We start from the raw sequence: 19,604 nt of genomic DNA, 5'->3' as shown, positions 1-19,604 counted from the left end.
TGCGCAGGGCTGAGGATTTTATAGCCCCCTTAGTGCTGGAGCTGGGCAGGGCAGAGCAGGCCCCAGTCCCAGCAGCGATAACAGCTGGAGGCCAACTCACAGGGCAAGGAAGGGCTGAGGCAAACCTGGGCAGCAGGATGGTGTCCTATGGCCAGAACCAGGGGTGTCAGAGGAAGTTGCTTGTCTCTATAGGGGGCAGTGTGGGGGGGGTCTCTTTCCCTCTATAGGGAACAGTGAGAGAATGCCCTTCCCTACAGGGGGGAAATGTGGAGGGTTCCCATCTCTCTGCAGGAGATAATGGGGGGACACCCTTCTCTATAAGGGGCAGGGGGCGTGTGGAATCCCATATCTCTTTAGGGACCAAGAGAGGATATTCCCTTCCTTAGGGCACAGGGTGTAGAGTTTCCGGCTCTCTATAGGGGCAGGGGCCCCTTCCCTAGGGAGCGGGGTTCCCTGTTCTCTATAGTGGCGGGGAGGGCCCTTCCCTAGGTGCAGGGGGCGGGGCTCCCGTCTCTCTATAGGGGCGGGGGGCCCTTCCCTAGGGGGCGGGGGGTGGGGTTCCCGGCTCCCTATAGGGGCGGGGGGGCTTTTCCCGCACCGGCAGCGGGGGTGCCCCAGGCGCGGGCTGGGCGGGCCTGTCCCTTTAAGGAGCAGGGCGGGGGCGGGGGCTGCCCGGCCCGCCGCTGGGGCAGCGCCGCGCTGGGATGTTGTGAGCCCGGAGCGGGCGGCGGCGCAGGCGGATCCGGAGTCGGAGTCGGAGTCGGGGTCGGGCCCGGCCGCGCTCTAAGCGCTGGGGGTGGGGAGCGGCCGCCGCCAGCATGGACTGGGGCACCGAGCTGTGGGTGAGTGGGGCCGGTTCCCCCTCCCCCCCTCCCCCCGCTTCCGTAGGGCTGGGCCCCCCGCCCCCCACATCTCCCCACCCCGGCCCCCTTCCTCTGCCCGAGCCCCCGCCTCTACCCCTGGGCTGGGCTGGGCTGGGCTCGGCTCCCTTCCCCCCGTACTGGGCTAGCGCCCCCCATCTCTCTCCCGCCTGTTCTGCCCCCCCCACAGCCCCCACCCCCCGGTTTCTGCCCCCCCCATCTAATCCTCATTTCCTTTAACTCGTGATCACCCCACCCCAAATACCCCTGGCTTTTCCCTGCCCCTCTTCGTACCCCCCTTCCCCGCCATCCCTGGGGTGCGTCTCCTCCCCTTGGGCAGCCCCCGGGGCTGGAGGTATGGGGGAGGAGGAAGGGGCCCTTCTGTCCATTCGGCACGCAGGGTGGGGTGTCCCCCCCACGTGGACACACTTCCTGGGTAGGGAATTCCCCAGCCTTGTCAATGGGGTGTACAGGTTGGAGGGTTGAAGTCATGTGACTATCCCCCTCCAGGTCCTCTGCTGGAGAGCCATGGGGGTCTGATGGGGTGCACTTCACTGCCCCATGCGTCCTTTGTGACCCCTCTGTGCTCCCCACAGCTCAGACATGGACACTCATCCCGACTTCAAAGCAACACACTCTAGGTCTGTCAAAACAAAAAGCAGTCAAGTAGCACTTTAAAGACTAGCACAATAGTTTATTAGGTGAGCTTTCGTGGGACGCTCTAGGTCTGGAGTGTGCTCGCTGATTCATGGTTGCAAGCATTGTACTGGTGGGGCAGGGCCTGTGGCTTCAGGACTCTGGGGTTGGCATCCGTTTTTGCATGGGGTGAAGTGGGCGGGCTGGGTTCGTAATGGGACTTTTGGGGAGAAGTGGCTTTGAAGCAAATCTAAGGCAGAGTCCTCCGCCCCCCCCCGCACCAATTTCTTCTGTGTGGCCCTTTGGGTTAAGAGTTTGCCTGTGTAACCAACCTGTGCAGCTTTCTCCCAGGGCTTGTTTGTTAAGCTCCAGAAGCTTCTCTGCTGTTTTGGCATCATGACTTTCCTGGGGAGGGGCAAGGGTGCTGGAACTAGGAGCCCCGGGGGTGCAGTAGCATCCTCAATGGCTTTCAGGGCTTTCTACTCCTGGGACTATGGTTCCAACACCCACCCCCCGGGGCTGGCTGGGTAGGAGGCACTTGAAAAAACTGCCCTTGGTCTCTGAGAGGAGTGAGTCCTCTGCCTCTAGTCTGGTTATATTTTTCTCTTCTCAGCAGCTCTAGTTTGTGAAGGGTCACTTCAGTAATCCGCCGTGTTGCTTTTTTTGCAGGGGTGGCGGGAGCAGCGTTCTCGGGGTCCACCCCGCCTGGGCCAGGGAAGAGGGATGTGGTCATTCTCAGATATTTATTCCTCTACTAGTAAAGTTCCAAAAAGAACTAGATAAATTTATGGGGGTAGGTCTATCAATGGCTATTAGCCAGGATGGGCATGGACGGTGTCCCTAGCCTCTGTTGGCAAGAGCCTGGAAAAGGGCGACAGGGAATTGATCGCTAGCCGGTTACCTGTTCTGTTAATTCCTTCTGGGATGCCTGGCATTGGCCACCGTCGGAAGACTGGATACTGGGCTTGATGGGCCTTTGGTCTGACCCAGTATGGCTGTTCTTATGTTCTTATTTCTTATGTTCTTACTCTGCCACACAGATCTCCCCACGCTCTTGCTTATGTGAAATGGGGACTCCTTTTATAATGCACGCCTGAGCAGTGCAGGAGTGCTTCGAGCAGGACTCCTGGGTTCTATTCCTCAGCTCTGGGATGTGACCTGCTTAGTGGTGATCGCATGGGAGGGTGTAGCTATGACTTCTGCTGGAAGCTCTAGGAGGAATTGTGGCTAGTGCAGGGGACTGGCTGCCAGGACTCCTCCTGGCTTTGCTCCCCAGCATGGGAGGGTGTGGACCTCTAGTGGCTAGCCTGCTAGGGCTGGTCGCCAGGACTTTCCTGACACTGCCATGTGATTCGGGGAAGGCAAATCCTTTAACTTTTTCGTGCCTCAATTTCCTTGTCTGTAATGTGGGGGTAATGCCCGGGGGAGGAGGCGGGGGATTGTGAGGCTGAACTCCTAAAACTACTTTGATCTCTTTTTGAAAGCCGTGACGGAGTCTAGTTATAATTGCTTTGTATCTGCAAAGCACTATTAAGTCATTGCTTAAGTCTATCAAGCGTTTATGTAGGTCCTACTGTATTTTTGTTTGGCGGTCTTAGCTGTGGCTCTGTGTGCTGTGGGTCAGGGAGGAGGGGAAGGGAAGCCATTGATTGCAACTGAGGCACTGGGCTGGGATCAAGTGTGTTCCATGTTTACAGCCTGGCCAGAGCTTCTTGTGGAAGAATGTGAAATAAGCGAAGCTCTGCTGCCCCTTGCCTCCTACACACAAATGTGTTCAAGGCTCTTGTCTTGTCCCATAGGAAGCAGTGTGGGATGCTTTCCCGCCTGAGATGCTGCTTGCAAACAATGCATCTGCAGCATTGCCAAGTCCGAGCGTTAACCGAAAAAAGAGACTCTCTCAACAATATCTACTTGGATTGTGTTGTTTGTCTGCCAGTTTAGGGTGCGCATGCTTCACATTTCCCAGCTTTTAGCTGCACTTGGGGAACAAGAACCCTTTTTTATTTTAATGGGAACAAATGCTTCTCGGGCAGTTTCTGGATCCCAGAAATCGGTATGTGAGGAGAAGCCCCAGAGAGCGTGACAGTCTTGAGAACACTCTGCAAGTTGGCAGTGCTGCATCTGGGTTCACACGCGTGTTACGTTTCTCTCCTTGTACAGCTGGGCCCGAAGTGTTCTCATGTGTCTGTCCATTTTAGTGTTATGGGATCTTTGGTCCAAGTTCGCACCCTGGAAGCATAAGATGGAGGAGTTCACAAAAGTATTATCATCCCAGATCTGTGTAGGGATCCGTTCTGATGGTGGTTAGCACCAAATCCTTCAGAAAAAGCTTGAAGACGCTCCATTCATCAGCTCTGCATGGAACAGGTGACTTCATCCTCAGAGTTAGCGTGTTTCAAGCAGGTGTGGTTACCTTGACTCACACACCTCCTGGAAATGCTGCAGATACTGTGGCATCATATCCCTCCACCTCCAGTTCTCTGCTGACGGAATCCCCCCTTTGCTTTTCTTATTTGTGGCTTTTGTGACTTCATTTGGGAGGTGTGGGGGAAATTCCATGCCCAAGTGGGTAAGTGGGACCTTTTTGAGGAAGGTTTGTGGGGGTGGGAGATGGAATGACCCTGAGCCATCAACTTCGTAGAGTTTATGGAGTTTGATTAAAAATGGCATAACCTCAAGAGACCTGCTGCTGGATGCAGGGGTGGTTGCTAGGGTGGAGGGCGGGCACCTCTGCCCAGTGCAGCTGTAACGAAACTAACAAGACTGGTAAATTTCGCAGCTGCAGCTGGGGAGTCCCCATCTCTGAAAGGCAGCAGGGTGAAGTAGGGTTCTAAGATGCTGCAGCAGGAATTGGGACTCCTGGAGGAGTCTCGCCCCATCCCAAACGGAGTGGAAAGGAGAGGAATAGCCTAATGCCTTGTAATCGCTGTGTGTGAGGGTCATGAAAGAGCTCCCCAGTTTCCAGCAGGTGGGGAAGGGTCGGTGTCATGGAGTGTGGGACTCACCAGGCTCTGCACCCATCCCATGTCAGATGTGACTGTCATTCACCAGGGAGAACAGAAGGTTTTATTCTTCGATAGGGACGCAGCGTCAAACAGATTTGTCAGCACAGAAACCAGAATCTCTCAGTGCAATCCATTTTGAGGAGGGGGGTCCTCCAGCCAGGGCCATGACCCTCCTTCCTCCACTCCTTGAACCATCCTGGCCCCTCTTCCCGCCTTTGTCCTGTTTCAGGGGGAAGAAAGATGTCATCTGGTGGCCTAGGTTGCAAAGCGCAGGGAGGGCCTGGCCTGCCACACCGAAACTCCCCTCACCCCATGCACTGGTGCTGTGCCTGTGGAAACTGAGGCACCACAAGGGTATAAAATCCTTGCACTCCCCACTTGGTCAGAGGTCATCTGGGTGGCTTCCTGTTAAGGAGGTGCATCTGCAGAGCTGCTTTTCAAAGCTGACCTGAGATGCTGGGCCCAGTTTAAAAGAACTCCAGAGGAATCCCAGAAGTGTGTGTGTGTGTGTGTGTGTGTGTGTGTGTGTGTGTCTTTGCAAGAGGCTGGACTGAGACCTTCCATGGCAGCGCTGGGGCTTGTCTTCTGCTTGCTGGTTTGGCGTAGCTGGGAAATTTTTGGCAAGTCACATGGTTACCTGGTGTGTCTGCAATAGCCTCGGAGTTGATCTGCCCTCCTCCCCTGCTCCCTTCCCCATTGAATCTGGCCTGTGCCGGGAGAGGCTGTTACCATGGAGACTGACTCATACTGTGTGTGCTCAACAGAGGGTGGGGATCAGCCGCTGTGACTGGGGGCAGGAAAGCAACGTAGGCAGAGAGGAGGTGTGTGAGGAGTGAAGGGTTTCGAGGCTGCCCTGGCGTAGTCATTTGCGAAGAGGATGCGGGGAAAGCTACAGTTGTGGTTGGTAACCAGAGCATGTCCGTACTGCCGTGGAGCAGATCTGTGGCTCAGTCTGTGGTTTCACTTTGCAGAGAATCCCGCTAGCCCTGCAGGAGGCCATAAAGGGGTGGGTCTCCCCTAGCTGGGCTACAGCCTTTTCCATCAGCTAGCCTCTGAGCAGCCTACAGGACTAGTGTTGTCTGGGTGGGGGAAACTGAGGCACGGGGTGGAGGCTCACCCAGTGGGCCTGTCTGAGGGCTGACTGGAGTACCTAGGTTTTCTGAAACCTTTTCCAGTGCTCTGCCCATTAGGCATCATTGCTGTGTGGGGATTCTACAAATTGCGTTCTGGGGGGCACCCAGCTGAATGATTGCAAGTGTCCGCTTCATGCGGTCCTTACCACCGTTGTCGTATTGAACCCCACCTCTCATTGCCTGTCTCGGGAGAGAGGCCATGGGCGGAATGGGCCTCGGAGGACTGACCCCATGCTTATGAAGCTGGCGTATGGGCTGTATCTGGTATTCCTGCTGCTGTGTCTGTTCTGACAAGCGCTGGGCTGCTGCATCCTGACTTCCTTTGTTTATTGTGCAACATCACCGATGGATAACATTGCTGGCTTCCTGTTCTCTGACTAAGCCTCTGCTGTTGGGTGGCCTATTGGTTGCTTTGAACGCAACCTAGTAACCAGCCCTGCTGAGTGAGATTAGTGTCAGAAGAGGGTTGAGATGAAGGTTGGCCTGGTGGTTGTCATTGGGCTGGGCTGAGACCAGGGTTCAGTTCCTGCCTCTCCCATCTCCTGTGTGACCTTGGGAAAGTCACTTAATTGTTCTGTGCCTCAGTTTCCCATCTGTAAAATGAGTGTTCTGCCTTTGTGTCCTTTGAGCAGCTGTTTGGGGCAAGACTTTCTCACTAAGTGCGTGTGTCCGGAAGAGCCTGGCTACTGTAGTGTACTGCCAAAGGCTTGTCTATGTGATGAAATTATCCAGATTCGCCAGTCTGGTCAGACTTCCCAGGTGGACACTCTTAAGGGCTTGTCTACACTTACCAGTAGATCAATGCTCTCGAGAGCTATTTCCCAGGTCTAGTAGGGGCAAACTAAATCAATCGCTGATCGCACTCCTAGCGTCCCCCCACAGTGAGAATGCTGTGGAAAGTCGAGCTAAGCCACGTCGACTCCAGCTACGTTGCTGTGTAACTGGGTTTGATGTTGCCCCCTGTGTTGACCAGCTAGAAGGCTGAAAAGCCACCCCTACCTCTGTCTGGACTTCCCTTCCTGTGTAGCCAAGTGCTACTAGCAGCATGTGGGTTTGTCCTAGAGGCTGTGGCTGTCCAGTGGAGTGTGTTGGTGCCAGCCAGGTCAGGTTACAAAGCGTGAGTGGGGCTAGGCCTCCACCTCTCTCCCACAGTATTCCACAAAGTCAGCCAGACAGGCCACTTGTGAAGCTGCTGCTGACCACCAGAAGCCACCAATGCAGCTGCGGCCAGTGCAGAGCCTCAGGACAGGCTTGTGCTATGCTTGGTATCAAGCTTTTGCCCGGACGCCACAGGAAGAGCTGGCGTTGGAGTTAAATGCCTGATGTGGTCAAAGCCTGGATCTGAAAGCAGAAGAGCGATACGGATGTGATTCTTACTCCGAGTTCTTTCAAGGGCTTCTTTAGACAGCCTCGGGGCATAAGACGGGCATTAGTATGAATGAGGCTCTTGCTTTTCAGTTCTATCCAAGCCCATGGGAACAGGGGAATTAGGTGGGTTTCTTTCCCCAAATGAAGAGGGCATGAGAGGAGACAGTCAGGTCACTTCAGGTTGTTGCCGTCTGAACAACCAATGAGAGCAACTAGTGCAGGTTTTACGCTTCCAGTTTCTAGCCAAGCAGGGTCGGTTTTCAGGCAACATTTTATTTTTAGTTTTATGCCGTGTTGCTTTTGCCTGGGCTTCTCCAAATCTCGGTGGACCCATTTGTGCCTAGCATTTCAAACCTCTCTCTGAACATTAGCACCACGATCCCCTGGGAAACTTTTTTTGAAGTTAGAAATGTGTTGCAATGCGGCTCTTTCTTCTTCCCCTTGCCCCTTGGCCTCTTGCTTTGGGTTCTTAAATCTTCTGTACACAAGATCAGTGGAGTTCTGAAGTCTGGTTGTCTTATCTCTGATCCAAAATCTTGAAAGTAATTTGGAGGGAGTGGTCAAGGAACCTTCTGAAATAGATAAAGCTGAAGGCAAGCAGAAAGCTGTAACCATCGGAGGAGGGGAGAGCCTGGGAGTGGGGGCTATGAATGTGGTTCTGTGTTCCAAGTCAGACTCCTTGGTTCTGTCCTAAGCTGTGCCATAGTGTTGGTGCATGACCTTGGGCAAGTCGTTTAATCTTTCTATTGCCTGTAAAGTGAAGCGTGCTTAGAGACGCCGTAGGTAACTAAACCTGAATCTCTTCATTAAAATCTAGTTTCCTAACAGCTCTAGTTTACATTCACTCAGCCTGGAAATTGAAGCTGGATCAGTCAATTTCGCTGCTGTTACTAGTGTGTTTTACTTCCTGGTTAACAGGGCCTGTTGGAATAGGTTGATTGCAGAGAGTGCATGGGAAGAGTTCTCTTTTTATCCTTGAAAATACTCATAAACGATCACAAACAATGTTTCTGCTAATCTTTTCCTTCCACACGTAGATTTTGTCCATTCATGTGCAGAATAATTTTTTCATGCACCAAGGCATGTGCAAATGTGCACCACAAGTAGAAATAAACAGCCTAGCTGTGGGCGCTCTGCTAGTCGGTTGGGCAGCATTAGAATCTCTCCTGAGTGGCTGCACAAGCTTACAGGGAACACTGGTCACAAAACCTTTTTTTTTTTTTTTTCTGCTAAATTTCTGTGAAACTTTTAAGAGGTACTTATAAATATTGGATCTCAATTACTCTAGAACAGTGGTTTCCAACTTCTTCCACTAGTGTACACCCCCAAACTGTTTGTGGACCCCCAACCCCCCCCCCAATCTTTCGCAGTATCCCCATCAAAACCAATTTTAGCTGCTGTGTGCACTTCATTAAATGAAAAAGGAAACCACAGCGTAGATTTGGGGACAGCAATTCAAAACATTATTGGAAAATGCTTAATTTTATAAATAATGATGGATTGTAACTTTTCAATTTGTTTAAAAGTTATTTTCTATGATCATTTTATTTCTCTCTTATTTTTTCATGGACCCCCTGCAATACCCTTGTGGACCTGTTCTTGAAGTGTCCCTTTCCGAGGGATGCCTTGAAAGGTGCCAGATTTCAAGCCAATAAAAGGAAGGGTGCCATCCCACATGATACCCAGTTGACATGTGGAACTCATTGCCACAAGAGACTGCTAGCTAGTACCTGAACAGGAGTTTTGAAAAAGTTATTTATGGGGATGAAAGCAGCCTGGCTAATAATAGTAATTAAAAAAAAAAAAAAGACCTTTTCCCCCCCCCACTCCCCAAATGTGCAAGTAGTGTCGTGAATACTCCTGCCCTTGGATGGCTGATCTCTCTTCAGAGAACAGGGCAGTTGGGGTTTTACTTGGGTATTACTCGCCACCCACTTCTTATCTGCACACATTCTCTCACTCTAGTGTGTGGGTGCTTTCTCCCTATGCTTGCTGGATGATGTCCTGTTTCACTGGGGCTGGAACCTGTGGAGTGGGACACAGGCTAAAAATCACACCTGTGCTGCTGGTCTTGTGGTGCCCTCTAGTGTTCTCTCTAAGCTGGGCGCATGGGTGGCCACCCAGGTGAGAGTCAGCAGCTGCCCAGCTGATTAGCACCATGTGTTTCTATGAGTGGTGCACATAAACAAAATTTATTCTGCCCCGGATGGAAAAAATAGTGGGAACACAGGTGCCGTCCACCATTTCCTTTCTGTGCCCAGGAGGGCAGATCTGTTCTCCCTCCACTGGGAGAGGGAAGAATCGTGGAGTGTGCTGCTGCACAGGGAGAGTGGGACATTCCCCCAGGTCAAGGTAGCAGTGGTGATGCAGTCGCTGCTCTAAGGTCTTTTGCAGTGTGGCTGCCTACCCCAGCTGAACACACCTGCATTGAATACACACCCTCACCCCAGGGCCAGGCTCTTCCTGACCTGTTAATAGGCTCCCTAGTCACTATGGGGTTTCTTGTGCTTTTTTGTAAAGCCAGGATGCACAAAGTGGGGAACAGGCCCCCTTGGGTGTCTGAAATTTCAATCAGCTGCTGGGTCACAGGCTCATCCATCTCATTAAAATGTTGAACTATGTGACTGTTTTTATGTCTGTGCATTCACGTTTCTATACTGATTAATAGTTTTTACATCTGACGCTTATTTTTTACACATGCTGAAAGGTTTTGTTTTTTTTTTATGAGCATAACTGAATTTTCCATCTGCTTGGATGCTATTAGACAGGTTTTTTGCTAATTTCAGGGACAAAGTGAGGCCCAACATAAAAAATGTGCTCACTTCTGGCACTGCTGGAGGGGCAGGGTACTGGGCAAGGAGGATTGTTCCTTTTATGCAGCCGGGCGATTGCAAGCTTCAGTTCCAAATAGCACGCATTAGCCGTAGTTTAACCCCTGCCAGGTGCTTGCAAGCTCCTCCCTCTACTTTGCTGCTGTTTTGCAATCAGGTGGCTGGGTTTTTTAAAATCAATCTCTTCTCCTCATTGCTCTGTAAAAGACACCTGCAGGCAAAAGCTGGTGAAACTAACCAGATTCAGGTGCTTCAAGTAGATTGGGCGGGAGATGGTTTTCTCCTTTTAAAATGTAATAACCTTTGGGTGTTGCTTGAGGGTGGAATTCTGGTGGGAATGACTCTGCTTTTGGATGGGTGGCAACCCTTTAACCAAACATCTTGTCACCTGGTTTGCATCTGAGAACCTGATTTTATTACCATTGATTTGTGTTGCGATAGCTCTTGGGGATCAGAGCCCCGAGTGAGGGTTTGCCTAACTACAGGCTTCTCTCGGCAAAACTGCAACGGCGAGGGTTGGGAAGAGGTGTGATCCATGACCAACCACTAGGCTGGCAGCAACCCACAGGGTGGACGCAGCTGTGTTGGGAAAGCTGGCGTAGCTGGTTTCACTCGGTGTCATTGGTCGAGTGGTACCAGGTGCAGCTTTGTGGCTGTTGTTGCGTCAGTGTTAGCAGGGCTTTGCTAAGGATAGAATCAGAGAATCCCAGGGCTGGAAGGGAGCTCAGGAGGTCATCGAGTCCAGCCCCTGCATAAAGCAGGACCAACCCCAACTAAATCATCCCAGCCAGGACTTTGTCAAGCCGGGACCTAAAAACCTCCAGGGATGGCAATTCCGCCACCCCTCTAGGCAACGCATTCCAGTGCTTCACCACCCTCCTGAGGAAATAGTTTTTCCTAATATCCAACCTACACCTCCCCCTCTATAACAGACCATTGCTCCTTGTTCTGTCATCCCTCACTGCTGAGAACAGCCTCTCTCCATCCTCTTTAGAGCCCCACTTCAGGAAGTTGAAGGCTGCTATCAAATCGTCTCTCACTCTTCTCTTCTGCAAACTAAATAAGCCCAAATCTCTCAGCCTCTCATTCCAGTGCTTCACCCCCTCCTCCTGGTGGTAGTAGTGTGCTGATTTCCTAGTGTAGACACAGCCTAAGATACAGACTTGCAATCTAACTAGTTGAGTCAAAAGGGCGACCGAGGCAGGTGATGGGATGCTTCTTGCCCAAGGTCTGTGGAACCCAGGAGTCCTGACTCCTGTCAGATCTTATCTACTTGATCATGTCGCCTTGGAACCAAACAGCTCATTCAGCTGTCCTCCTCACAGGGCAGAACCACGCTCTTCTCCTTCCCTTCCCCTCCCGCAGTCCAAGGTAGTGTCGTGAATACCCCTGCCGTTGCATGGGTGATCCCTCTTCAGAGAATGGGGTAATTGGGGGTTTTACTTGGGTGTTACTTCCCACCTGCTTCTTATCTGCACATATCCTCTCACTCTAGTGTGCGGGTGCTTTCTTCCTGTGCCGGCTGGCCTGTTTTGATGATGTCCCATTTCACTGGGGCTAGAACCTGTGGAGTGGGACGCAGGCTAAAAATCCACACCATCCATCCGTCAACCTTGGAACCTTACTCCATCTTCCGCGTGGGCTTTTCACTGCCGTGAGTGGCACATGCTGTGCCAGGGAGGGGCGCAGGTTCCTGCATCAGAGTGGAGGGTTTTAATAAAACAGTTTGAACCTCACTAATCCAGAACTCTTGTGTGGCAACATCTGTAATCCAGCATGATTTGAGTTAGCTGGATGACCACTTATCATGGGTGTGGCCAACTGTCCTCTGGTTTTGTTTCCAGCCACCAGTCCTGACTCTGTGTTCTGCGCTGTTGTTTAGCTGTAATTTTCCCCTAAATGTCGTCTTAGAGCCCAGTCACCAGTGGCAGTGTTGGTGATGCTGCTATCCCCTGGTCCATCAAATTCTCTTGCTAGGCACCACTCGGGTCTGGAGAGAGCTGGACAAGAGAGGCTCAACCTATAGCAGAAGGGTTTCACTGGCTGTAACAGCTCTGGAGCACTGAAATCAGTGGGAAATGAATTGTCACCAGTCCAAGCCACCAAAACGCTGGAGGCGTGAGAAGCAGATCTATTCCCCTTCCTTTGCTAGGGTGTTCAAATACCTTTCCACCCGATGACTGGAGCCTCTGATGGAACCTCCCATGGGCTTCTGCTATGGTAAGTCACATCTGTTGTTGTGAGGAAGGGGCAATGGGGAAATTCCCCCTCTAAGAGCAGAGCCCTGGAGGCCTTATCTGTAATGGGGATTTCCTCCACTTTCACAGCCCTCAGTGTCCAAGTCCCTTACGTAGCTGCACTAAGCAAAGGGTTGGGATTTAGAGCCCCAACTCTTTGGGGAAAGGTCTGTCTCTCTCTGTGTTCGTGCGGTGCCCGGCACCTGGGGACCCTGGTCTCAGCTGGGGCAGGGACTGGCTCTCGCTGTCTGTGCCTGCATATCAGTTGCAAGAACATGATTAGTAATAGAATTATAATCACTCAGCTCCCAGTTGAAATCCGGGTCCCATCCTACTAGATGATGCAGATATATTCCCTGCTTCCAAGGAGCCCACAATCACATAGAGGGCAGGAGGGAAGACTGAGGCACAGGGAAGGGAAGTAAATTGCTCATGGGCACAACAGCAAGAGCAGTTGTGGAGTTCGAACAGAATCTGTCTCCTGACTCCCAGTCCAGGGACATAACCACTAGGCCCTGCTGCTGGTAGACAGGGAAAGCTGTTCTACCCCAGGCCTAGCAGCACTGCCTCTGCCTCAGTTGCCAGCAGGTCAGGAATCTGCTTTGCCTGTTGCACAAGTGAGGTGTGTGTCTGTCTCACAGTGGGAGGGGGGAAAGACCTTTGGGGGTAAAACTCCTAAAAGCTTTAGCGCCTGCTGTAGGGCCTGTAGCTCTCTGCACAGCCGCACGCTGGAAATGAGACCGCCTGTTTAATTTGAGATGGGGAAAAAAAATTTTGGCTTGGCGCTGCCTTGCACTGGCAAAGGCAGCCCTGTCCCTTTAAATGGCACTTTTGGTACAGTAATAGGATGTGTGTTTTCAATGTCCCTAATCTCATTATTGGTGGTTTAATCCTTTTTTAACCTTGGGATGTGGGATTTTTTAATGGCAGCCTTAAGGTGCTGCTTGGCCGTCCGCCTTCTTGGTAATGGCCATTAAAAGGGCTGTGGAAGACTGTGATTTGGGGAGATGATGGGAGCTGTCTGAAGCCGCATCCGCCTCAGTTTCTCTGCATCATTCTCAAGTGACTCCCCCTCAGTCCCTGTTCTTGATGACAGTGGGGACAGAAAACGGTAGCGAAAACAGTCAGGAGGAAGAATCCCCTGTCCAGATAATTGAAACTCTGAGTCTGTGTTCCTGTTGCTGCAGAGATGCTGGGGGAGTTCCCTGGTTGCTTTAAAATCCCCTGTGTGATGTGTTTGTGCTGTTTGTGTGATTACTGTTAGCCCTTTCCTGGGAGACTGGGACATCCAGATGCAGGGCTGCAACCGCCCCTTTAAATCTCACCCTGATGGATTTGGTCTAGGGCTCCATAGGGAGGTATGTAGCTCAGTGTTCCTGCTACTATTTTCCATCTATGGGTGGAATAAATTTTATGTGTACCAAGGCCTGTGTGGATGCGCACCACCCACAGAAACACACCCCACCCCATCTGGGTGGCTGTGGGGGCTCTGCTAATCAGCTGTGTGGCACCTGAATCTCTCCTGGGTGGCCACCCAAGAGCTCCGCTCTAGTGTAGGACTGGCGGTATGTTGATCCATTCTGCGTGGGGGCAAAAGGAAGCCATAATTCCACCGCCACACGAACAGTTGTAAAACCAACCCTTTCAAATGAGCGGGTCTCACAGGTCACTTAACGTGTAATGATCCAGCTTGTCACAGTTAAACTGGTGCTAATTTATACACAACCCTCCCCCTGCCAGTCTTCTCTTTTTCCCTGCTCTAGCTTTCCCTTGGTTCCCTTATTGCCCTGGGAGAGGAAACCGCTTTCTTCCCCGTCCGACTGGCCTGTGGAACTCATGGCCACATGATTTCACTGAAGCCAGATGCATGAGAAATAGGAGAGAGCTTTAGAAGGCCCAGGAAGCTTGTTGCAGAGCGTAGCTCTGTTGGGTTGATGGGTAAACTCTCTGTAGGGGCATGTTGTCTCCTCGCTCGGGGGCGGAGAGGGGGTGTTGGGCTGCGTTGCTGTCAGAGGTCTGGTTGCAGTGTGTGTGGAGGCATCGGAGCGAGCTTTAATCCAGGATCCGGTGCAAACTCTGACAGCACGTACTTAGCTGCTTAACTGAAAACTTGTTAGGGATGTGTGTCAAATAATAGGCCCTGAGCAAGCTTTGAGGCTCGGATCCTTCCCAAAAGTCCATATTCAGTGAGGGGAGTTGGTCATAATGTTCCTGCTTTGGGCTTAGAGTCATCTAGTGGGACCTCCCGGAGAATGCAGGCTATTTTCCTTCCCCGGAATCCTTCCTCAAGCAGATCAGTTAGCAAAATACCCAACGTTATTCAAAAACGGCCAGTTATGGAGACTTCCCCAAGGCCCTCGGTAAATTGTTCCAAGGGGTAATCAGCCACACTGTTCAAAACTGTACGCCTGAATTCCAGTCCGAACGTGTCAAGCTTATGTTTACAGCAATTGGGTTGTGTCACGTCTTTCTCTGCTAAATCGTAGAGCCCCTTACTAAATATTTGTGCCCTGTGCACATCCGTATAGATCAGGGCTGTCCAACCTTTTTTTGTCAGGGCCACATGGCAATTTTTTTTTTTTTTTACATGGTCTGGGGGCCGAATGCAAAATAGCCCCAAACCACCACCTGTACGGGAGCCAGAGGAGGGAGTGGTGGTGGGAGCCACAAGGGGCTCTTTAAAGAGCCACATACGGCTCGGAGCAGCCCAGACGCCTTTTAAAAATGGCGTCACTGCCAGCTCAGCAGGCCGGATGAAAAATCTGGATTCTGGCCCACGGGCCAAGTGTTGGGCCCCCCGGTATAGACTGTGTCAAGTCATCCCTTAGATGTCTTTGTTAAGCTAAATGTTACAGGGAGGAGAATTGTTCTTCTTAACCTCTGAGGACAGAACAAGGAGCAGTGGGCTTAAACTGCAGCCCGGGAGGTTTAGGGTGGACGTAAGGAAAATGTTCCTAACTGTCAGGGTGGTCAAACAGTGGAGTAAATTGCTTAGAGTGGGGTGGGATGACTTAGTTGGGGTTGATCCTGGTTGGGGCAGGGGGCTGGACTCGATGACCTCTTGAGGTCCCTCCCAATTGTGTGATTCTAGAGAGGTTATAGAAGATACGAGATTTTGAAGAGCACGTGGGATAGGCACCTGTCAGGGATGGTCTAGATGGTTCTTGGCCCTGCCATGAGGGCAGAGGACTGAACTAGATGACCTCTTGAGGTCCCTTCCAGCTCTGTCGAGTCTGTCCCTGGAGGGTGTGTTTTCCAGTCCTTTAAACCTTCTCCTGGCCTTTTTCTAAACCCTCTCCAATTTGTCAACAACCTTCTTGAACTTCTGTGAGATGGTTCCTTTGATCTGCAGGTTTACGCCGTAGGAGCTGAAAAAGCCAGACCAAAGCTCCAACCTTGATTTACGAAAGTCCCCTCAGGGAGAATTCCCCAGGTGACTTTGATTGTAGTGGTGTCTATCCCGGGAGAGGCGCAAGAGGCAATCGATCTGTTACTGGAGTGCATTCTGCTGGCGGAAGTGGGACTCAGACCTCACAGAGCTCTTCTTCCAGTCTTGTGAAACACAACTTTGCGAAGGGGTTTACACCGGTGTCAGTTGTTAGTATCTAAAATCCCAGTCTGGGCAGTTGTTAATCTCAGGGTTTTAGTTTAATCTGGCCGGTCCTTGTCGTTGTGATTCTTTTTGATAACTAATTCCCTGTTGATAACTAACTCCCAACACAATGGTCCCTGATCTTTGGTGTGTAAGAGGCTTTGTCTGGGAAGATAAAAACGCCTGTTAAGAATCTCTGGTCTGGCCTGGTGCAGAAGTCATTGGTCTGTGGTGTTTGTGAGGGTATTCGGCAGGGGAGCGGCTCAAGAAGAGTGCAAGTCACTTATTCAGCTGGACAGGGTCCCCAGTTTGCCGGTCATGAGCCTCAGACCCAGCGAGGAGTGGGGAGATTTATTATGTGTTGCTCCGAGGGCTCCACTGGAGAAGCTGAGGCACAAAACAGGGAGTCAAGTATCGGAGGGGTAGCTGTGTTAGTCTGGATCTGTAACAGCAACGAAGGGTCCTGTGGCACCTTATAGACTAACAGAAAAGTTTGAAACAAAAAGCAGTCAAGTAGCACTTTAAAGACTAGCAAAATAGTTTATTAGGTGAGCTTTCGTGGAACAGACCCACTTCTTCAGACCAAAGCCAGACCAGAACAGACTCAATATTTAAGGCACAGAGAACCAAAAACAGGAAGCAAGGAGGACAAATCAGAAAAGGATAATCAAGGTGAGCAAATCAGAGAGTGGAGGGGTGGGGGGGCAGGTCAAGAATTAGATTGAGCCAGGTATGCATACGAGCCCCTATAGTGACTCAGAAAGTTTCCATCCCGATTTAAACCATGTGTTAATGTGCTGAATTTGAATATAAAAGCCAGCTCGGCCGTTTCCCTTTCCAGAACGGTGCGATAATTCCTTTTCAGTAACACACATACCTTTAGGTCATTGACAGAATGTCCCATTCCATTAAAATGTTGACTAAGTGGTTTGTGGATCTGGAGTGTTTTGATGTCTGTTTTGTGCCCATTGACCCTTTGTCTAAGGGAGTTAGTCTGTCCAATGTACAAAGCATCTGGGCATTGTTGGCACATGATGGCATATATGATGTTAGTAGAGGAACATGAGAAAGTGCCCGTGATTCTGTGAGTAACCTGGTTAGGTCCAGTGATGGTATTTCCAGAGAAGATATGTGGACAAAGCTGGCAGCGGGCTTTGTTGCAGGGAAAGGTTCCAGGACTGGTATTCCTGGGGTGTAGACTGTGTCTGTTAGTGAGGGTCCTCATGAGGTTGGGACGTTGTCTGTAGGAGAGAACAGGCATGTCACCCAGGGCCTTCTGGAGTGTGGCTTCCTGATTAAGGATAGGTTGTAGGTCTTTAATAATTCGTTGCAGTGGTCTGAGTTGGGGGCTGTAGGTGATGACTAGTGGTGTTCTGTTCTTGGCTTTTTTGGGCCAATCTTGGAGTAGCTGGTCTCTGGGTATTCGTCTGGCCCTGTCGATTTGTTTTTTTACTTCTCCTGGTGGGTAATTCAGGTTTATGAATGTTTGGTAAAGTTCTTGTAGTTTTTGGTCTCTGTCAGTTGGATCAGAGCAAATGCGATTGTACCTAAGAGCTTGACTGTAAACAATGGATCTAGTCACGTGTGCAGGATGGAAACTAGAAGGGTGTAGATAAGTATAGCGATCAATAGGTTTTCGGTACAGTGTGCTACTGATCAGGCCATCCTTGATTAGTACTGTAGTGTCCAGGAAATGTATCTCTTGCATGTTGTAATCGAGGCATAGCTGAGGAATCGTTGTTCCAGGTCAGCTATAAATATATTAGCATATTGTGGGGCCATGCGGGTGCCCATAGCAGTTCCACTAATCTGGAGGTATAAATTGTCCCCAAAACAGAAATGATTGTGTGTGAGAACAAAGTAACAGAGGTCAGACACCAGATTGGCTGTAATGGCATCAGGGATGGTATTCCTGATTGCTTGTAATCCGTCTTTATGTGGAATATTAGTGTACAGAGCCTCTACGTACATTGTGGCAAGGAAGGCGTTATCAGGAACTTTTCCAACGTTTTGTAATTTCTTCAGGAAGTTGGTGGTATCTTAGATATAGCTGGGAGTGTTGGTGGCACAGGGTTTGAGGAGGGAGTCCACGTACCTGGATAGTCCGGTGGTAAGTGTGCCAATACCTGCAATGATAGGGCGTCCAGGGTTTCCAGGTTTGTGGATTTTGGGAAGTAAATAGAATAATCCAGGCTGCGGCTCAGATGGTGTGTCTGAGTGAATGAGGTCCCGAGTAGCAGCAGGGAGTTCCTTCAGTAGTTGTTGTAATTTCCTTTGGAATTCCAAAGTGGGATCAGCGGAGAGAGGTCTGTAAAATGTGGTGTTGGAGAGTTGTCTGGCTGCCTCCTGTTCATAGTCTGACTTATTCAGGATGACAACAGCACCCCCTTTGTCAGCTGGTTTGATTATGGTGTCTGGGTTATTTCTGAGACTCTGGACAGCCTGGCGTTCAGCGTAGTTGAGATTGTGTCTCCTTTGGCATTGTTTGTGTATAATGTCAGCCTGAGCACGGTTGCGGAAGCACTGTACGTAGAAGTCCAGACTTTCACTACAACCCTCAGGGGGAGTCCACAGAGAGTTCTTCTTCTGTTGTTGGTGGGGCGGGGGTCAAGAGAGTCAGACTGTTGTTCATAGGTGTACTGGAAAAATTCCTTTAGACGGAGGAGACCAGCATCTGATGAAGTGAGTCTGTGCTCACGAAAGCTCATGCTCAAAACTTTTCTGTTAGTCCGTAAGGTGCCACAGGACTCTTCATTGCTAAAACAGGGAGGTGACTTATCTAATGTTCCCAGACTTACCTGTGTAATATAGAACCCAGATGCTTGCTGCCTAGTGGTTAGAGCATCACAGCAGGGAGTCAGGACTCCTCGGTTCTGTTTCCATCTTTGTGGTGCAGTTGACTTACCTTGCTGCCAGATCTGCTCGTGTCCCTGACCTGGGAATAGGACCCAGGAGTTCTGACTCCCAGCCTCCTGCTCTGACGGCTAGACCCCTGGTGCTAAGAGCACAAGTCAGGAGTTCTGTCTGGTCCTTCCACACACATGGTTTCTAACCCTCCAGACTACAGTTTCCTGAACTGGGGGGCATGAAGAAGTTCCGGGGGGTTGTGAGGCGACCCAGCCCACCCCATCACTCCCCCAATCTGAAGAAAGAGCCATCCTTAGCTTCCGGCTCTCAGCCCCTGCCATTTTATGTGGGTGACCTGGTGTCACTGCTATAAAAAGCTGGCAGCCATCAAAGACCCACGTGGAGCTAGCTGCCTTCTGCAAATGAGAATGAGTGTGGGTTGTGGGGGAGGAGGAGGATGGAGTTAGATGGAGGCTGGGGGTGCCTGGCTTTGTAGGAGGGCAGGGGAGGGCTCAGGAGGGCGGCTTGCAGGGCTCGAGCGGCCGGCCAGCTTGTGGGACTCGTGGGGCTCAGGTGGCTGGCCCCAGCAGAACAGGGCTTGGGCAGCTGGCCCCAGCAGTGTGGGGCTCAGGCGGCTCGGGATGGCGGGTGCACGGCTGATCCTGGCAGCATGGGGCTTGGGTGTACGGCTCGGGCCGCTGGCCAACGACTGGGATGGGTGGCTGGTCCCATCAGCGCGGGGCTCAGGTGGACGGCTGGCCCTGGTGGCTGGTGGGCGAGCAGGTGGCTGGCCCCAGCAGTATGAGGCGTGGGCGGGCAGCTCTGGCAGTTCAGGTCTCAGGCAGGTCGATGGCTGGCAGGGGCAGCTCTGGCGCCTGGCATGGGGCTCAGGAAGCTGGCCAGCTGGGGCTGCACCAGGCAACTACAAGGGGCCTAGAAAAATAATTTGTGTGTATTTTTAGTTTTAATTAACATTTTTATATCAAGTTTTTGTGTTTTATTTTAAATTACAAATTGAATTTTTTGTGAAAGGGGGGTTGGGTGATGGTGAAGAGGAGGTGGGAGGGGCACGAGGGTTTCTCAGAAATCAAAAGG

At 51.2% G+C, this 19,604-nt stretch overlaps 1 protein-coding gene across 1 annotated transcript in view; it reads left to right on the top strand.

The window, feature by feature from the left end:
- Positions 1 to 648: 648 nt before the first annotated feature.
- TRIP10 (thyroid hormone receptor interactor 10) overlaps positions 649 to 19,604 on the top strand; it is an 81,302-nt gene continuing 62,346 nt past the window's right edge. The window contains exon 1 of the mRNA XM_074979502.1: positions 649 to 842. Within this exon, the coding sequence (XP_074835603.1) occupies positions 819 to 842 (24 nt within the window). The 5' untranslated portion in view covers positions 649 to 818. The remainder of the gene's footprint in view (positions 843 to 19,604) is intronic.

The sequence above is a fragment of the Carettochelys insculpta genome, chromosome 29 (assembly GCF_033958435.1).
Source record: "Carettochelys insculpta isolate YL-2023 chromosome 29, ASM3395843v1, whole genome shotgun sequence".
Lineage (NCBI taxonomy): Eukaryota > Metazoa > Chordata > Testudines > Carettochelyidae > Carettochelys > Carettochelys insculpta.
This window is presented reverse-complemented; position numbering and strand designations above follow the sequence as displayed.